At 44.6% G+C, this 15,376-nt stretch overlaps 1 protein-coding gene across 2 annotated transcripts in view; it reads right to left on the reverse strand.

Moving 5' to 3' along the window:
* trim24 (tripartite motif containing 24) overlaps positions 1-3,369 on the reverse strand; it is a 30,009-nt gene extending 26,640 nt beyond the window's left edge. For both annotated transcript variants that reach the window (XM_067427278.1, XM_067427277.1), the window contains exons 1-2: positions 2,844-3,369; positions 7-125 (exon numbers count right to left, since the gene is read on the reverse strand). In XM_067427278.1, the coding sequence (XP_067283379.1) occupies positions 7-125; positions 2,844-3,099 (375 nt within the window). In that variant the 5' untranslated portion in view covers positions 3,100-3,369. The remainder of the gene's footprint in view (positions 1-6; positions 126-2,843) is intronic.
* Between the last annotated feature and the right edge of the window lie 12,007 nt (positions 3,370-15,376).

The raw sequence follows: 15,376 nt of genomic DNA on the forward strand, positions 1-15,376 counted from the left end.
ACACACCTGACAGCTCTTTTCCATCGTGCTGCTCGGCACTTCCACAGAATCCTTAACAAAGAAGTTATCCAAGACCTCAACATCCATACACTCCTGCTGACAGACTGGACAGCGGATCATGTTCACTAATGTAACGAGAGAGAAGAACAGGAAAACATATTCACCAACATGTCACAGTGTACAAAAGAGAATATATTATTAAATAATACTTTAATCTTTTTGAGGTATCATTATTAATATTGGTATCACTTCACTGGGCTTAATTCATAGTAGGCTGCTTGGTAAAAATATATGCCATTGAACAAACATCACAAAACATTTTTAAACTGTTTTATTAAATCTCCAAATGAATGAGGAAATGGCACATGACCATATGAATGTTACTGTAGGTGTTATTAATCACGATTCATTATAGAAACAGTATGTGATTATCTGGATCTATTAAAAATAACAATTTAAAAAACATGTTTTGATTGGTCTACTCTGCTCTCATTGGTCAGATGGCTCAGTGTGTTGTGATTGGTCTACTCTGCTCTCATTGGTCAGATGGCTCAGTCTGTGATTGGTCTACTCCACTTTCATTGGTCAGGTGGCTCAGTATAATGTGCTTGGTCTATTCCGCTCTCATTGGTCAATTGGCACGGTCTGTTATTGCTGGTTTACTCTGCTCTCATTGGCCAGATGGCTCAGTATATTGTGATTGGTCCACTCCGCTCTCATTGGTCAATTGGCTCGGTCTGTTGTGATTGGTTTACTCCGCTCTCACTGGTCAGATGGCTCAGTATGTTGTGATTGGTCTACTCAGCTGTCATTGGTCAGATGTCCTCGTCCCCATGATTGGTCTACTCTGTTCTCATTGGTCAGATGGCTCAGTCTGTGATTGGTCTAGTCTGCTCTCATTGGTCAGATGGCTCAGTATAATGTGATTGGTCTACTCTGCTCTCATTGGTCAATTGGCTCGGTCTGTTGTGATTGGTTTACTCCGTTTTCATTGGTCAGATGGCTCAGTATGTTGTGATTGGTCTACTCTTCTCTCATTGATCAGATGGCTCAGTATGTTGTGATTGGTCTACTCTGCTCTCATTGATCAGTTGGCTCGATCTGTGGTGATTGGTCTACTCCGCTCTCATTGGTCAGATGTCCCAGTCTTTGTGATTGGTCTACTCTACTCTCATTGGTCAGATGTCCCAGTCTCCATGGTTGGTCTACTCTGCTCTCATTGGTCAGATGGCTCAGTATAATTTGATTGGTCTACTCCACTCTCATTGATCAATTGGCTCGGTCTGTTGTGATTGGTTTACTCCGCTTTCATTGGTCAGATGGCTCAGTATGTTGTGATTGGTCTACTCTGCTCTCATTAGTCAGATGTCCCCGTCTCCATTATTGGTCTACTCTGTTCTCATTGGTCAGATGGCTCAGTCTGTGATTGGTCTAGTCTGCTCTCATTGGTCAGATGGCTCAGTATAATTTGATTGGTCTACTCCGCTCTCATTGGTCAATTGGCTCGGTCTGTTGTGATTGGTTTACTCCGCTTTCATTGGTCAGATGGCTCAGTATGTTGTGATTGGTCTACTCTGCTCTCATTGATCAGATGGCTCAGTATGTTGTGATTGGTCTACTCTGCTCTCATTGATCAGATGGCTCAGTATGTTGTGATTGGTCTACTGCGCTCTCATTGATCAGTTGGCTCGATCTGTTGTGATTGGTCTACTCTGCTCTCATTGGTCAGATGGCTCAGTATGTTGTGATTGGTCTACTCCACTCTCATTGATCAGTTGGCTCGATCTGTTGTGATTGGTCTACTCTGCTCTCATTGGTCAGATGGCTCAGTCTGTTGTGATTAGTCTACTCTGATTGGTCAGATGGCCCAGGCAAGGCTGCTTTCAGCCATAACAAAATGTTGTAAAACATTTTTTAAACAGAAACTGTGGTGCGTTGAACACCCTGTTCTGATGACGCAAGAGTTGCAACGATGGCAGATGAGAAGGCCATTCTTTGTGTTCTTTTTGAAGAATTTTTGGAACCTAATTAAATCGGTATAAATAAACGTTTAATACTACAAAATATGCTCAATGTTACGGTCACTGCCCTTGCCATTCAAAATAAAAGATAACGTTTCAAGTCAGTTTTGTTTGTTTACATTACATTTATGCATTTGACAAACGACCTTATTCAAAGTGCATTACAGTGCATTCAAGGCACTTGTGATCCTGGACCACAAAACTAGTCATAAGTTACATGTGTATATTTGTGGCAAACAATTTTTATTTTATGCCAAACACAAGGATATTAAGAAAAGATCATGTTCCATTAAGATATTTATAAAATGTCCTATTCCTGTTATAAGTCGCAATAGGCATTGCTAAGGACTTCATTTTGATAACTTTTTAAAGACGGTTTTCTCAATATTTATATTTGCACAATATTTGCACCCTCAGATTCAAGATATTCATATAGTTGTGTCTCGGCCAAAATATTGTCATACCATAACAAACCATACATCAATGGAAAGTGAAATGAATATTTATTCAGCTTTCATGTGATGTATAAATCTCAATAAAAAAATAAATTTAAAAAATCCCCTTATGGCTGGTTTTGTGGTCCAGGTTGATGGGGGGGTTTTTTGTTGCTGTTGTTTTGTTTTTTGCCAACCATGATCTTTGGTGTTTTAGTGCCATGCAGCTACCATTATTTTGATCGTTTGATTATCGAATTTTCTTTGTTCTAGTGTGAACTTTTACAGCAGCTTCGGTTGTTTGTTTGTATAGCATCTCTTCTCCTGTTACTGCCATCTTAAGGTGTATTATTTCGATGAATGATTAAAAGTAAAAGCAAACTCTTACGCTGTTTGGCGTTGCTGGCTGTGCTGGCAGGAGTGTTGTGAGCAGGTAAACATCTCTTACAGAAAGAGTGCAGGCAGGGCAGCAGTTTCGGCTCTCTGCTGCTGAAGCTGAGCTTACACACGGGACACACGTCCATCAGAGCCATCATCATCATCATCCTCACACTGCCCTGGTCTTCATCATCACGCTTACTCTCCGCCTCGTTCTCCACAATGATCACCACATCATCAGATTCGATCTTCTCACTTCCATCCATCGTTTTATTTTATTCCAGGAAGACCATTTCAGATCCACACCAGTAACTGCTGCGGTGCTGCCGTCCGCGCTGTGATCTTCATAAACATCTGGATTAATCGGCACAACGTTAAATATGCACAATCTAGGGACTCGCGCTCGCTTATTAGCTCGTTATATCAATCGTGAATTAAGCATATATATGCAACACGGTGCTGTGTTGTTACCAGACGCATATGATGATGCCGACCAGAGGCCACAAATATGACGTCCCATGGCCTCCATTGTGACGTATCCCCACGGCAGCCGGGAGAGGACAAATTATCTCCGAAAGAAAAAACGCATGAGACGTCTTGTTTTCACACACACGCGCAGATTTACTCTACAAAGAGTACAGTTGTGTACTCTTTATTAGATAAATAAAAATAAGCAATGAAATACTTTGAACGTTTGTGTGTAATTTTGTAAACAATTAACTTTTGTTTTATTCTCTTTTTTAATTTAATTTTTTTCATAAAACCGTAATCAATTTGCTGATTACAATAGTGTTGTTAGATTACTGTACTAAGTACTAAAATTAAAATGTACTGTACTAAGTATTAAAATGTCTAAAAGATTACTAATGTTTAAAAAGTATTACATTATTTCTTATTACTAATTGGGCTATACTTTCTAAATCCCAAATCAACCTCGACCTCGACTAGTTGAATGATAGGCCTACACCACAACAACTACTCTTTTAATTATTTCAAGTAAATCGTTTAAAATTGCATAAATTATTCTTACTATGATCAAAGTAGGCTATTTAAAGGGAGAGGGTTACATTAAAAGCATACATTTTATCATTAGATGTTAGAAGAAAAAATAAGAGTAATCCCTTACTTTACCTTTTCAAGGGAAAAGTAATGAATAGCTTAGTATGCATTACACCCAAACACTGGGGGAAACTGTAGTGGGTTCATATTCAGATGTTCCAATAACTTCCTTGGCCACAGATGTATAAAATCAAGCACCTAGGCATGCAGACTGCTTCTACAAATGGGTCGCTCTCAGGAGCTCAGTGAATATCCCACGGTCAACTGTTAGTGGTATTAAGTGGAAGAAATTGGGAACAGCAGCAACTCAGCCATGAAGTGCTAGGCCACATAAAATCATAGAGTGGAGTCAGCTGAGGTGCACAGTGCACAGAAGATGCCAACTTTCTGGTCAATAGCTACAGACCTCCAAACTGTGGCCTTCAGATTAGCTCAAGAACAGTGTACAGAGAGCTTCATGGAAAGGGTTTCCATGGTCGAGCAGCTGTATCCAAGGCTTACATCACCAAGTGCAATGCAAAGCATCGGATGCAGTGGTGTAAAGCAGGAGTGTTCTCTGGAGTGTCGAGTCATGCTTCTCTGTCTGGCAATCCAATGGATGAGTCTGGGTTTGGCAGTTGCCAGTTGCCTGACTGCTTTTTCCCCACATGTAAAGTTTGGTGGAGGGGGGATTATGGTGCTGTTGTTATTTTCAGGGGTTGGGCTTGGCCCTTTTGTTTTAGTTAAATGAACTCTTAACGCTTTACCATACCAAGACATTGTGGACAATTTCATGCTCCTAACTTTGTCTAACTGAGTCTTGACCTTAACCCGATAGAACACCTTTGGGATGAATTCGAGCGGAGACTGTGAGCCAGGCCTTCTACATCAGTGCCTGACCTCACGAATGCGCTTGTAGAAAAATGATCAAAATTCCCCATAAACTCACTTCTAAACCTTGTTGAAAGCCTTCCCAGAAGAGTTGACGCTGTTATATCTGCAAAGGGTGAGCCAACTCTATATTAAACCCTACAGATTAAGAATGAGATGTCATTAAAGTTAATAGTCTGGCAACAGTTCTTCTAACACATGGAGTGTATAGCTTTTCTTTTATTAAACAACCATGTAGGAATACACATCATGGCCATATTCCAGGATGACAATGTCAAGATTCATCAGGCTCAAATTGTGAAAGAATAGTTGTGGGAGAGCATGAAGAATCCTTTTCACGCATGAACTGGCACCACCTTAAATTCATTAAAAGTATTTTTGGCCAGACAGTGTACAGTATAATGTATATAATTCAATGGAATGTCTGGGTCCGCACGACTGTTAATACACTTGTCCTTCTATTATTACAGACTAATGGTAAATGGACTGCATTTAAATAGCGCTTTTAACAGACCTATGGCCATCCAAAGCGCTTTAGATATCACCTCACATTCACCCATTCATACACCGACAGCCATGTAAGGCGCCATCCAGCTCGTCGGGAGCAGCTGGGGTTGGTTTATGGAAGTAAAACTGTGCCACTGGATTTTGAATTCTAATTTTTAGCACTGAATTTTTTTACATCGAATTTTTAACACTGAATTTTATTTTGCATCTAAATCAGACTTTGAATTTTAAAAGCCATCGAATTTCTAGCTCTGTTTTTTGTTTTTTTGTTTTGCCTATGACATTTTTTCAATGTTTTAAAAAAAATCAGTGTAAAAAGAAATTCAACGTCTCAAAAAATTCAGTGTAAAAAAATTCAACGTCTCAAAAGATTCAGTGTAAAAAAAATTAATGTCTCAAAAGATTCAGTGTAAAATAATTCAACGTCTCAAAAAATTCTGTGTAAAAATATTCAGAGTCAACATCTGGGTAACCAAGGAGAAGCAATCGATCCCTGTATCAAATCATCCAACATCCAGCCAATCATTTACGCTCCATTGGTCATGAGTAAACTCACCGAAGCGCCATCGTGTGTGTTCTGAGCAATGCTGCTGAGCTCTGGAGCTCACCTGAAGTGAACTTCCCTGCCTTCCTGTTTCAGCATCACATGACCAATGGAGCGTTTGAGACGTTGAATTTTTTTACACTGAATCTTTTGAGACGTTGAATTTTTTTACACTGAATCTTTTGAGACGTTGAATTTTTTTACACTGAATCTTTTGAGACGTTGAATTTTTTTACACTGAATTTTTTCAGACGTTGAATTTCTTTTTACACTGAATTTTTTCAGACGTTGAATTTCTTTTTACACTGAATTTTTTTTAAACATTGAAAAAATGTCATAGGCAAAAAAAACAGTGCTAGAAATTCGATGGCTTTTAAAATTCAAAGTCTGATTTAGATGCAAAATAAAATTCAGTGTTAAAAATTCGATGTAAAAAAATTCAGTGCTAAAAATTAGAATTCAAAATCCAGTGGCACAGTTTTACTTCCATATGGTTGTCTTGCTCATGCACACCTCAACACTCAAACCAGCAACCTTCCGGTTTGAGGCCAACCTACATGAACCACTGAGCCACTGCCGCCCCAAGATGCCACACATAAGATGCTGCAGCTACCAATCTGGTTAACGTAGCTTTGCAATAGGTGGGTTTAATAGCGGGTAAAAGCAGTTTAGATCACCTTATCTAAGTCTTGCAGGAATACTTATTCGGATTCCTGTTCAGGTATTTGGACCAGCTGATCAGAGAGAATTAGGAGAGTAGGCTTGTTGCTTAAGAAGCCAGCTAGAGATATTATTTCATTTAGAGAAATAATTTGTTTCATTAAAGGTGTCTAGTTATTCATCCTGGTTTTGTTTATTTCGCTTGCACTGCCAGTTTTGAATGCGTGACCTGCCACCCAAAAGATCACAGAGAGCCCCCTGCTCTTTTAGGTTAAACAAGTGGCAAATACGTTTTTGCCATTTTTGCTTTGTTGCAATTATGCCAAATCAATTCTAAAGTCTACAATTTTGTCACCAGCCACCCTCAAACACACCCAAAATGATCTCAATTGCAATTCAAACCCTATTTAGGAAAGATGCGTGAGAAGAGATCAAACCACCTAGTGAGAGTATTAGTTTTGGTAACACTTTACAATAAGGTTGTATTACTTAACATTAGTTAATGCATTAGTTAACATGGACTAACCATTAACAACACGTCTGTTCAGCATTAGTTAATCTTTGTTAACCTTAGTTAATAAAAATACAGCTGTTCATGGTTTGTTCATGTTAGTTCACAGTGCATTATCTAATGTTAACAGGATTTTGATAATGTATTAGTAAATGTTGAAATTAACATTAACAAAGATAAATCAATGCTTTATAGGTGCGTTCATTATTAGTTCATGTTAACTATATGAACCTTATTGTAAAGTGTTTCTGATTTTTTCTTTGTGTACCTTATCATTCCAAAAATAAGGAGCAGATTCTACTCTAAATTTGGTTTGAACTATATCAAACTATAAACTATATCAAACCATATAAGGTGTTTTTAATTATATCAAGCTTATATAAACTGTTTTTTTCTTTAAATATAAGGGGAATTCTAATTCTCTAAACACATTTTTGTTTGATAAACTTTGACACTTTTCTTAATAGAACTAATGTTCGTTGTCTGAAGCCTTAAACAAGTTCTCAGAAAGTTTTGTGTTTTCACTCAAGTTGTGACAGCTGCAGATAACACCAACTAAGGAGTTTGTTATTGTCACTGATCAAAAGTCCTCACCCACTGAAATGAGAGCATTAAAGAACGAGTGTGAGGCTTCCACTTTGTCTTTTCTGACTGCACAACCTGCATGAACTGACCCTTTTGACACGAATAAAAGCTTTTAAAGACACTTAGCTTGTTATTCAATTCCAGCTTCATCATAATAATTATTAAAGTTTCTGTTTTTTCATGTCCACAGTCAGTCAGTGAAATGTCAGAAATGGTTCTAGCTGGCCATGGAAACAGGTTCACAAGGGCTCACAAATGGCGTGTGGTTAACTTAACACGTTTCCTCCATTTCTATTCATTTGTTTAGTTCTAAGTCACATTCAGACATCAAACCAGCCAGTTATTCGCCAAGTAAGGCCATGTTTTTTTTCCATTCGAGTTAAATGACCCAAAGGCTTTTTTTTACTCAAGTTGAGTCAGTATGGTAACACACCAGTGCTGTTACTGGCATTTCGCAAAGAAGACCTCAGGATGCATTGGGGGCCTTTTCCTGCAAGGACTACTTGCCAATTACTTTTTTTTTTGCTGAACGTTACAAGTAGGGGTGGTAAACAGGGTACCTCACAATCAGTGATACCAGTAACTTAGTTACTAGTAACGCGTTCCTCTAATCTGACTACTTTTTTCCAGTAACAATTAATCTAATGCGTTACTATTTCCAAACCAGTAATGAGATTAAAATAATTTATCCAAGTCACTGTGAGTTACTATTTTAGTAATGTTCCTTAGCAAAAAAAAATTAAATATATTTTTGCTTTCTTCTTGCATCTCGGGGAGAGTATTTTCAGGAAATATTTTTTAATTTCAAATTAAAATGTCAGGAGATACATTGTTGACGTTACAGTTAAAAATGCACTTCCAATAAAGTAAGTGTTGGCAAAAACGGTTATTGAGGCGGTAGGGGTGTTGTCGGCAACTGCTGAATGTAACTAATAAAGTAACTTGTAATCTTACTTAGTTACTTTTAAAATCAAGTAATCTATTAAGTAACTAAGTTACTTTTTAAAGGAGTAATCAGTAATCAGTTTACTTTTCCAAAGTAATTGTGGCAACACTGCTCACGATACGACACGACAACTGATATCATGATACAACAATTCTGCGATATATTGCTAAACAATCATATAATGATATTACATCATGATATCTGTCTAACTATGAAAACAAAATGCCTGTGAAAAGGTTAAGGGCAGGTTTTCCAGACTTTGGTCTTAAACGTGGCTGGGGCATCAACATTATTTTACTCACGCTGCTGTCCGCTATTCCATTAAAAAACAATTTTTCTTAGGCTAGTTAACTTATGTTCAATTTCCCTCTTTCATGAGTTCAGCGCCACCTCGAGGAACCATGAAGAAGCGACACTGGGAGCAGGGAAATATATTTAGCATGCATTATTTTATTAAAATATTGATATTTGGAATCAGCGTATCGATTCTTGTATCTCACGAAAGACACCGATATATTGGCCTATTGATATTTTGTCCCACCCTTAGTTACAAGGGTTCTCCCTTCTCAAAGAACAGACTTGGACATTGGATAACACAAGTTCCCTTTCGAGAGAGGTTCCTCGTATTACGTACAGGGAAAACTCCTTTTCTCGAGAATATGAAGCAAAACTTTATTAATCAAGGTATCCATGTAAAGCGTAGTGCCGCTGTACGGCCATAGCCCAGCGCGAGGAGCGCTCTGATTGGCTGGGCCGCAGCAACTGCAGGAACCTATGGTGAGGCGGCTGAGAGGAACGAACCAATGGGGGGCGTTCCAGAAAGCCCGCCGTAAAAAGGTGCTTATATTTGCATACAGGAGGCTATATAAGGCCCTAATTCGCCATAGGTGTCAGATTTTATCTCCTTCAGCGACACCTTCGCTGACCTCCGGAAGAAGCACCGCCGTTGGAAGGCACCAGCGGAACCTGCAGCTGAGGACGACGGACTCCCTCTCCTGCCCCGAGTGCGATGTGATGGCGCTGCAGACCCTTCGGGCTCGCCTCGCCACCTTCGACCAGGTCCCTCCTCCTGCCACTGGGCCGCGCCACAAGAAACGCCGCGACCAGAGACTGCCAGAACGGTCGGGCGACTGCACGCCGGATGACTCCCCGCGTGCCTCGCCCTCGCCGGTCACCTTCACCCAGGAGGAACAGCGTCCCTCTCATGCAGCGGCCTGTTCGGTTTCCTTCGGTGGCCCGTCGCCAGAGGAAGACGAGGACAGCCTCTCCACAGCCGCTTCTGGTAGCGAGTGGTCAGTTTCTGTCTCGGAGCCCCCCGCTTCGACACAGACCGCCACGAGCTCCAAATCCAACGTTGACGCGGAACTCATCCGCGGGCTCTCTAAGGCCGTGGAAGACCTCGGACTCGAGTGGTCCCAGCCCGAAGAGCCAACGCGCAGCAGACTGGATGAGTGGTACCTAGAAAGCCGCCGCCTCTCTTCTCCTCAGAAGCCCGCGCCTTTCTTCCCTGAGGTACACGACGAGCTTACGAAATCGTGGAAGTCGCCCTACTCTGCTCGCGCGAGATCCACCTTTTCCCCAGCGCTCTCCATCGTCGACGGCGCCAAGGAAAAAGGCTACGAGTCTCTTCCCCCCCTCGAGGAGGCTGTCGCCGCGCACCTCTGCCCGCCCTCCTCCTCCAGAGGATGGCAGTCCAGGGCGCAGCACCCGTCCAAGCCCTGCCGCACCACCTCTGCTCTCGCTGGCCGGGCATATGCCTCCGCTGGCCAGGCTTCCGTGGCCCTTCACACCATGGCTGTCCTTCAGGTGTTCCAGGCCAGACTTCTCCGCTCCTTGGACGAGTCTGTTCCCGACTCCGAGGTTCTGAAGGACCTTCGCAGCGCGACGGACTTGGCCCTTCGCGACGGACTTGGCCCGCGACGGACTTGGAAGCGCTGGCCAGGCTTCCGTGGCCCTTCACACCATGGCTGTCCTTCAGGTGTTCCAGGCCAGACTTCTCCGCTCCTTGGACGAGTCTGTTCCCGACTCCGAGGTTCTGAAGGACCTTCGCAGCGCGACGGACTTGGCCCTTCGCGCTACTAAAGCCACCGCACAAGCCATTGGGAAGAATATGGCTAACCTGACGGTCTTAGAGAGGCACCTATGGCTGAATTTGACCGAGATGAAGGACGCAGATAAAGCCTCCTTCTTGGACGCCCCCATCTCCACTACCGGTCTCTTCGGCCCGTCAGTCGTGGGCTTCGCGGAGCGTTTCACCGAAGCGCAAAAGGCTTCTCAGGCTATGAGGCATTTCCTGCCCAAGCGCTCCAGCTCTTCTTCAGGCCAGGGACGCCCTCAAGGTAGACCTCCGCCCTCTCAACCCGCTAAGCCGGCTGCGCCACCTTCTCAGCCTCGCTCCTCTTCTGGAACGCGCCAACGCTCCCGCTCCGCGAACCTCAGCAGGCGGCCTGAACGCCGGGGACCTCGACCCAGGCTTGTGTTGAACCCCGAGCCTCCGAAGCCGTCCTAGCCGCAAGGAGAAAAAGGAGATGGTCAGGTCTCGCCTCGGCCGGACCCCCATCTCTCCCTCCCGGTCGCCCGGTTCCCTGCACCCAGTTTCGCAGCCAACGAGCCCGTTGTCAAACGCACTAGCCTGCACACAAACGCCGTTATCACGGCGACCCAAATAAATCTCAAAAAGAGCTTTTTCTTTGTAGTAAATGTGCCCACTTATCAGTCCGCACTCCTACACTCATATACCCCTCCCCCCCATGCTATAAATGTCCCGGCGCCCACTCCACAGTGCACGCCGCCACACATAAGCACTACCCCCTCTATGTCTCAAGCACAAAATGGCAGCGCTACCGAGTTCCCTCTAGTAGGCGACCCTTATCCGCGCCGGCTCCAGCCACTATCGCGTCGGGCTCAGGCCTGGCAAGCCATGCCCGGTGTATCAAATTGGGTTGTGAACATAGTAAAAAGGGGGTACTCGCTACAGTTCGCTCACAGGCCCCCGCGCTTTCGCACCGTGGTCGAGACCTCGGTGAGAAGCAGCGTCAGTCACGTGCTTCGCACCGAGATTTCGAAACTGTTAGAGAAGGGAGCGGTGGAGCCCGTTCCCCCATCCAGAAGCGAGTCGGGCTTCTACAGCCGATACTTTCTTGTTCCGAAGAAGGACGGAGATCTCAGGCCCATCCTAGATCTAAGGCATTTGAACAAAGCTCTAATGTCTCGCTCTTTCAAAATGCTGACGGTGAAACAGATCCTCGCGCACATTCGCCCTGGAGACTGGTTTTTCACGATAGATCTGAAAGATGCGTACTTTCACGTTCAGGTAGCCCCCCACCACAGGCCATTCTTGAGATTCGCCTTCGAGGGGCAGGCTTATCAGTACATGGTCCTGCCCCCCACCACAGGCCATTCTTGAGATTCGCCTTCGAGGGGCAGGCTTATCAGTACACGGTCCTGCCATTCGGGTTATCCCTGGCGCCCCGCACGTTTACGAAATGTATGGACGCGGCATTAGCCCCGCTCAGGCTGAAAGGGATGCGGGTGCTCAACTACCTCGACGACTGGCTAGTGATAGCCCAGTCTCGAGCACAACTACCAACACACAGATCCTGGCTCCTCAACCACTTAGACTGTTTGGGTCTCAGGATCAATATCGCCAAGAGCTCGCTGTCACCCACTCAAAAGATATCTTTTCTGGGCATTATTCTAGACTCGAGACTCATGAACGCGCGGCTAACGACACAGCTCGCTATCCGTCCAGAACATGGCGGCTTCATTCAAAGCCGGAACTCGTGTTCCCCTGAAACACTTTCAGAGGATGCTCGGCCTTATGGCCTCTTGGTTCGTACAGACAACATGTCGGTGGTAGCGTACATAAATCGCCAGGGTGGCCTGAGATCACATTCCCTTCACCGCATGGCGAAGCATCTCCTTTTATGGGCAGAGCACAACCTGAGCTCCCTGAGGGCGGCTCACGTGCCAGGTATTCTGAATCTGGGTCCGGATATGTTATCCAGGGGACCCATTCCCCCAGGGGAATGGTTTCTTCACCCGCAAACGGTTCTCTTAATTTGGAACACCTTCGGCAGAGCGAAGGTGGATCTCTTCGCCTCAGAAGACAACACTCACTGCCCAATATTTTTCTCCAAACGCAGGGACGCCCTGGCCCATGTCTGGCCCAGTCTCCCGCTATATGCTTTCCCCCCGATCGCGATGCTGCCACAAACCATCAAGAAAATCAGGGAGACAGCATCCACGGTGCTTTTAATAGCCCCGCTCTGGAGGAACCGAACGTGGTTCTCCGATCTGATCCAGCTGTCAGACACAGCCCCATGGCCCATTCCGCTGAGGAAAGACCTCCTAACGCAGGCGTAGGGGAAGATCTGGCATCCCAGTCCCGAACTATGGGCCCTCCACATATGGCCCATCAACTGGTATCGGGAAACCTCTCTGACAGAGTTATGAACACTATTGCGGAAGCTAGAGCCCCCGCGACTAGGCGGCTCTATACTCTGAAGTGGTCAGTGTTTTCTAACTGGTGTGCCGTCCAAAATATCGACGCACGCTCATGCGAAACAGCAGAAGTGCTCGCTTTTCTCCAAGAGCTACTGGACGCGGGTCATTCCCCCTCCACGCTCAAAGTTTATGTCGCCGCCATAGCAGCTAACCACACTCAGATCGCGGGACATTCACTAGGGAAAAGTGAGCTCATTGTACATTTTCTTAAAGGGGCTAGGAGATTGAATCCCCCTCGCCCTCCCTCGGTCCCTATTTGGGACCTCGCGGTGGTTTTAGACGCTATGAAGGGTCCCCCCTTCGAGCCACTCCAGACCGCGACCATAAAGCTTTTATCACTCAAAACCGCGTTTCTGCTGGCTCTGGCCTCGGTTAAACGTGTGAGTGACTTACACGCACTCTCAGTGAGCCCGTCCTGTCTCGAGTTCGGGCCCAACAACTCCAAAGTTGTTCTCAAACCAAGACATGGTTTTATACCCAAAGTGCTTTCTACCCCTTTTAGAGCACAGGTTATTACTCTGCTTCCATTTCCCGCATCTCAGGGTGAACAGGACGCGAATCTACTCTGCCCGGTCAGAGCTTTGAGACTGTATCTGGAGTGCTCCTCCCCCTTCAGGCAGTCGGACCAGCTGTTTGTCTGCTTCGGCGGCCGCACTAAAGGTTGTGCTGTCACGAAGCAAAGACTCTCACACTGGATAGTGGACGCGATCTCGCTGGCATAAGAGTCTAAAAACCTGACTTGCCCTATAGGCGTTAAAGCCCACTCCACTAGAGGCATGGCCTCATCTTGGGCTTGGTCGTGTGGCATTTCTTTGGAAGATATCTGTGCGGCGCAGGCTGGGCCTCTCCGTCCACTTTTATCAGATTCTACAAATTGGAGGTTCCAGCTCTACAAGCAGGGCTTCTCTCCATCTAGGCTCTATCTTGACCCTGGCAAACAGATTGCCTTACGTTTTGGCCTGTACACATTAGTCCTTAAGCACTATTCATTCATCATAAGATCCGACTATGTCCGATCAGCTGTTCAAACGAACCGACTCTTCCGGTTCTTCATTCCCCTTATAAGCCGCCTCTGTCGGTGTCTCGGGGGTTTATTAACATGTGCTTTGGGTATACTGGGTCAGTCAGCACACACGGCGCTTTACATTGTGTTCCCCATACGTAATACGAGGAACCTCTCTCGAAAGGGAACATACTCGGTTACTTTTGTAACCTCGGTTCCCTGAGAGAGAGGAACGAGTATTACGTTCCGTGCCGTGTTTATGCTTCTCAGGTATCGCTTCAGTCGATCTTAAAACCTGACACCTATGGCGAATTAGGGTCTTATATAGCCTCCTGTATGCAAATATAAGCACCTTTTACGGCGGGCTTTCTGGAACGCCCCCCCATTGGTTCGTTCCTCTCAGCCGCCTCACCATAGGTTCCTGCAGTTGCCGCGGCCCGGCCAATCAGAGTGCTCCTCGCGCTGGGCTATGGCCGTACAGCGGCACTACGCTTTACATGGATACCTTTATTAATAAAGTTTTGCTTCATATTCTCGAGAAAAGGAGTTTTCCCCGTACGTAATACTCGTTCCTCTCTCTCAGGGAACCGAGGTTACAAAAGTAACCGAGTACGTTATGAGCTCTCTGCTCATAAAGCTCTGCCTGATACAGTGAAATGTCACTCTACTGCAGAGTTGGCCAACTCGAACCCTAGAGATCCACTGCCCTGCAGGGATTCGCTCCAAATCTAATAAAACACAGCTGCCTGTCATTTGACAGTAATCCTAAAGACTGGTTAAATTTTTCCAGGTGTTTTTGATTATGGTTGGAGCTAAACTCTGCAGGAAAACGGGCCAGAGTTTCCCACCCCTGCTCTTCGCTCACATCTACGTTTTCACAGTTGTATAGATTTATGTTTTCTCTACAACAGTGTGGGGCAACCAAACACACTTGTGAAGAAAACTCAACAAACAATACCAATCAAGTGTTTTGTACGAAGAATGAAAGTTCAATAACCTCATGTATGCTTTCGTTCAGTAAATTATTAATGTCTATATTTTTGGTGAGGTACTAGATCCGTTAATTCATCTTTGACTCAGTCATGCACTCTGGCAGTCTGTAGCCAAGGAAAGGTTTATGCATAAAACTGTGGTTCTCTCCAGTCACTAAGGTCAATGAGAAGAGTGCTAATAAAGTTGATTGTTGATTTTTAGGCAGGCATTTATTGACAGACACATCATTAAGGTGACAAGATTCAGTTTAGGATGCAAAAGGTATTCCACGCAGCTATGCCCTCTAGTGGCTTTCCACGGGTCATAATGCTTAAATGGATAGGTCAGCCAAAAGTGAAAATGTGATGTTTATCTGCATC

This window comes from Pseudorasbora parva, chromosome 20, assembly GCF_024679245.1.
Source record: "Pseudorasbora parva isolate DD20220531a chromosome 20, ASM2467924v1, whole genome shotgun sequence".
NCBI classification, from domain to species: domain Eukaryota; kingdom Metazoa; phylum Chordata; class Actinopteri; order Cypriniformes; family Gobionidae; genus Pseudorasbora; species Pseudorasbora parva.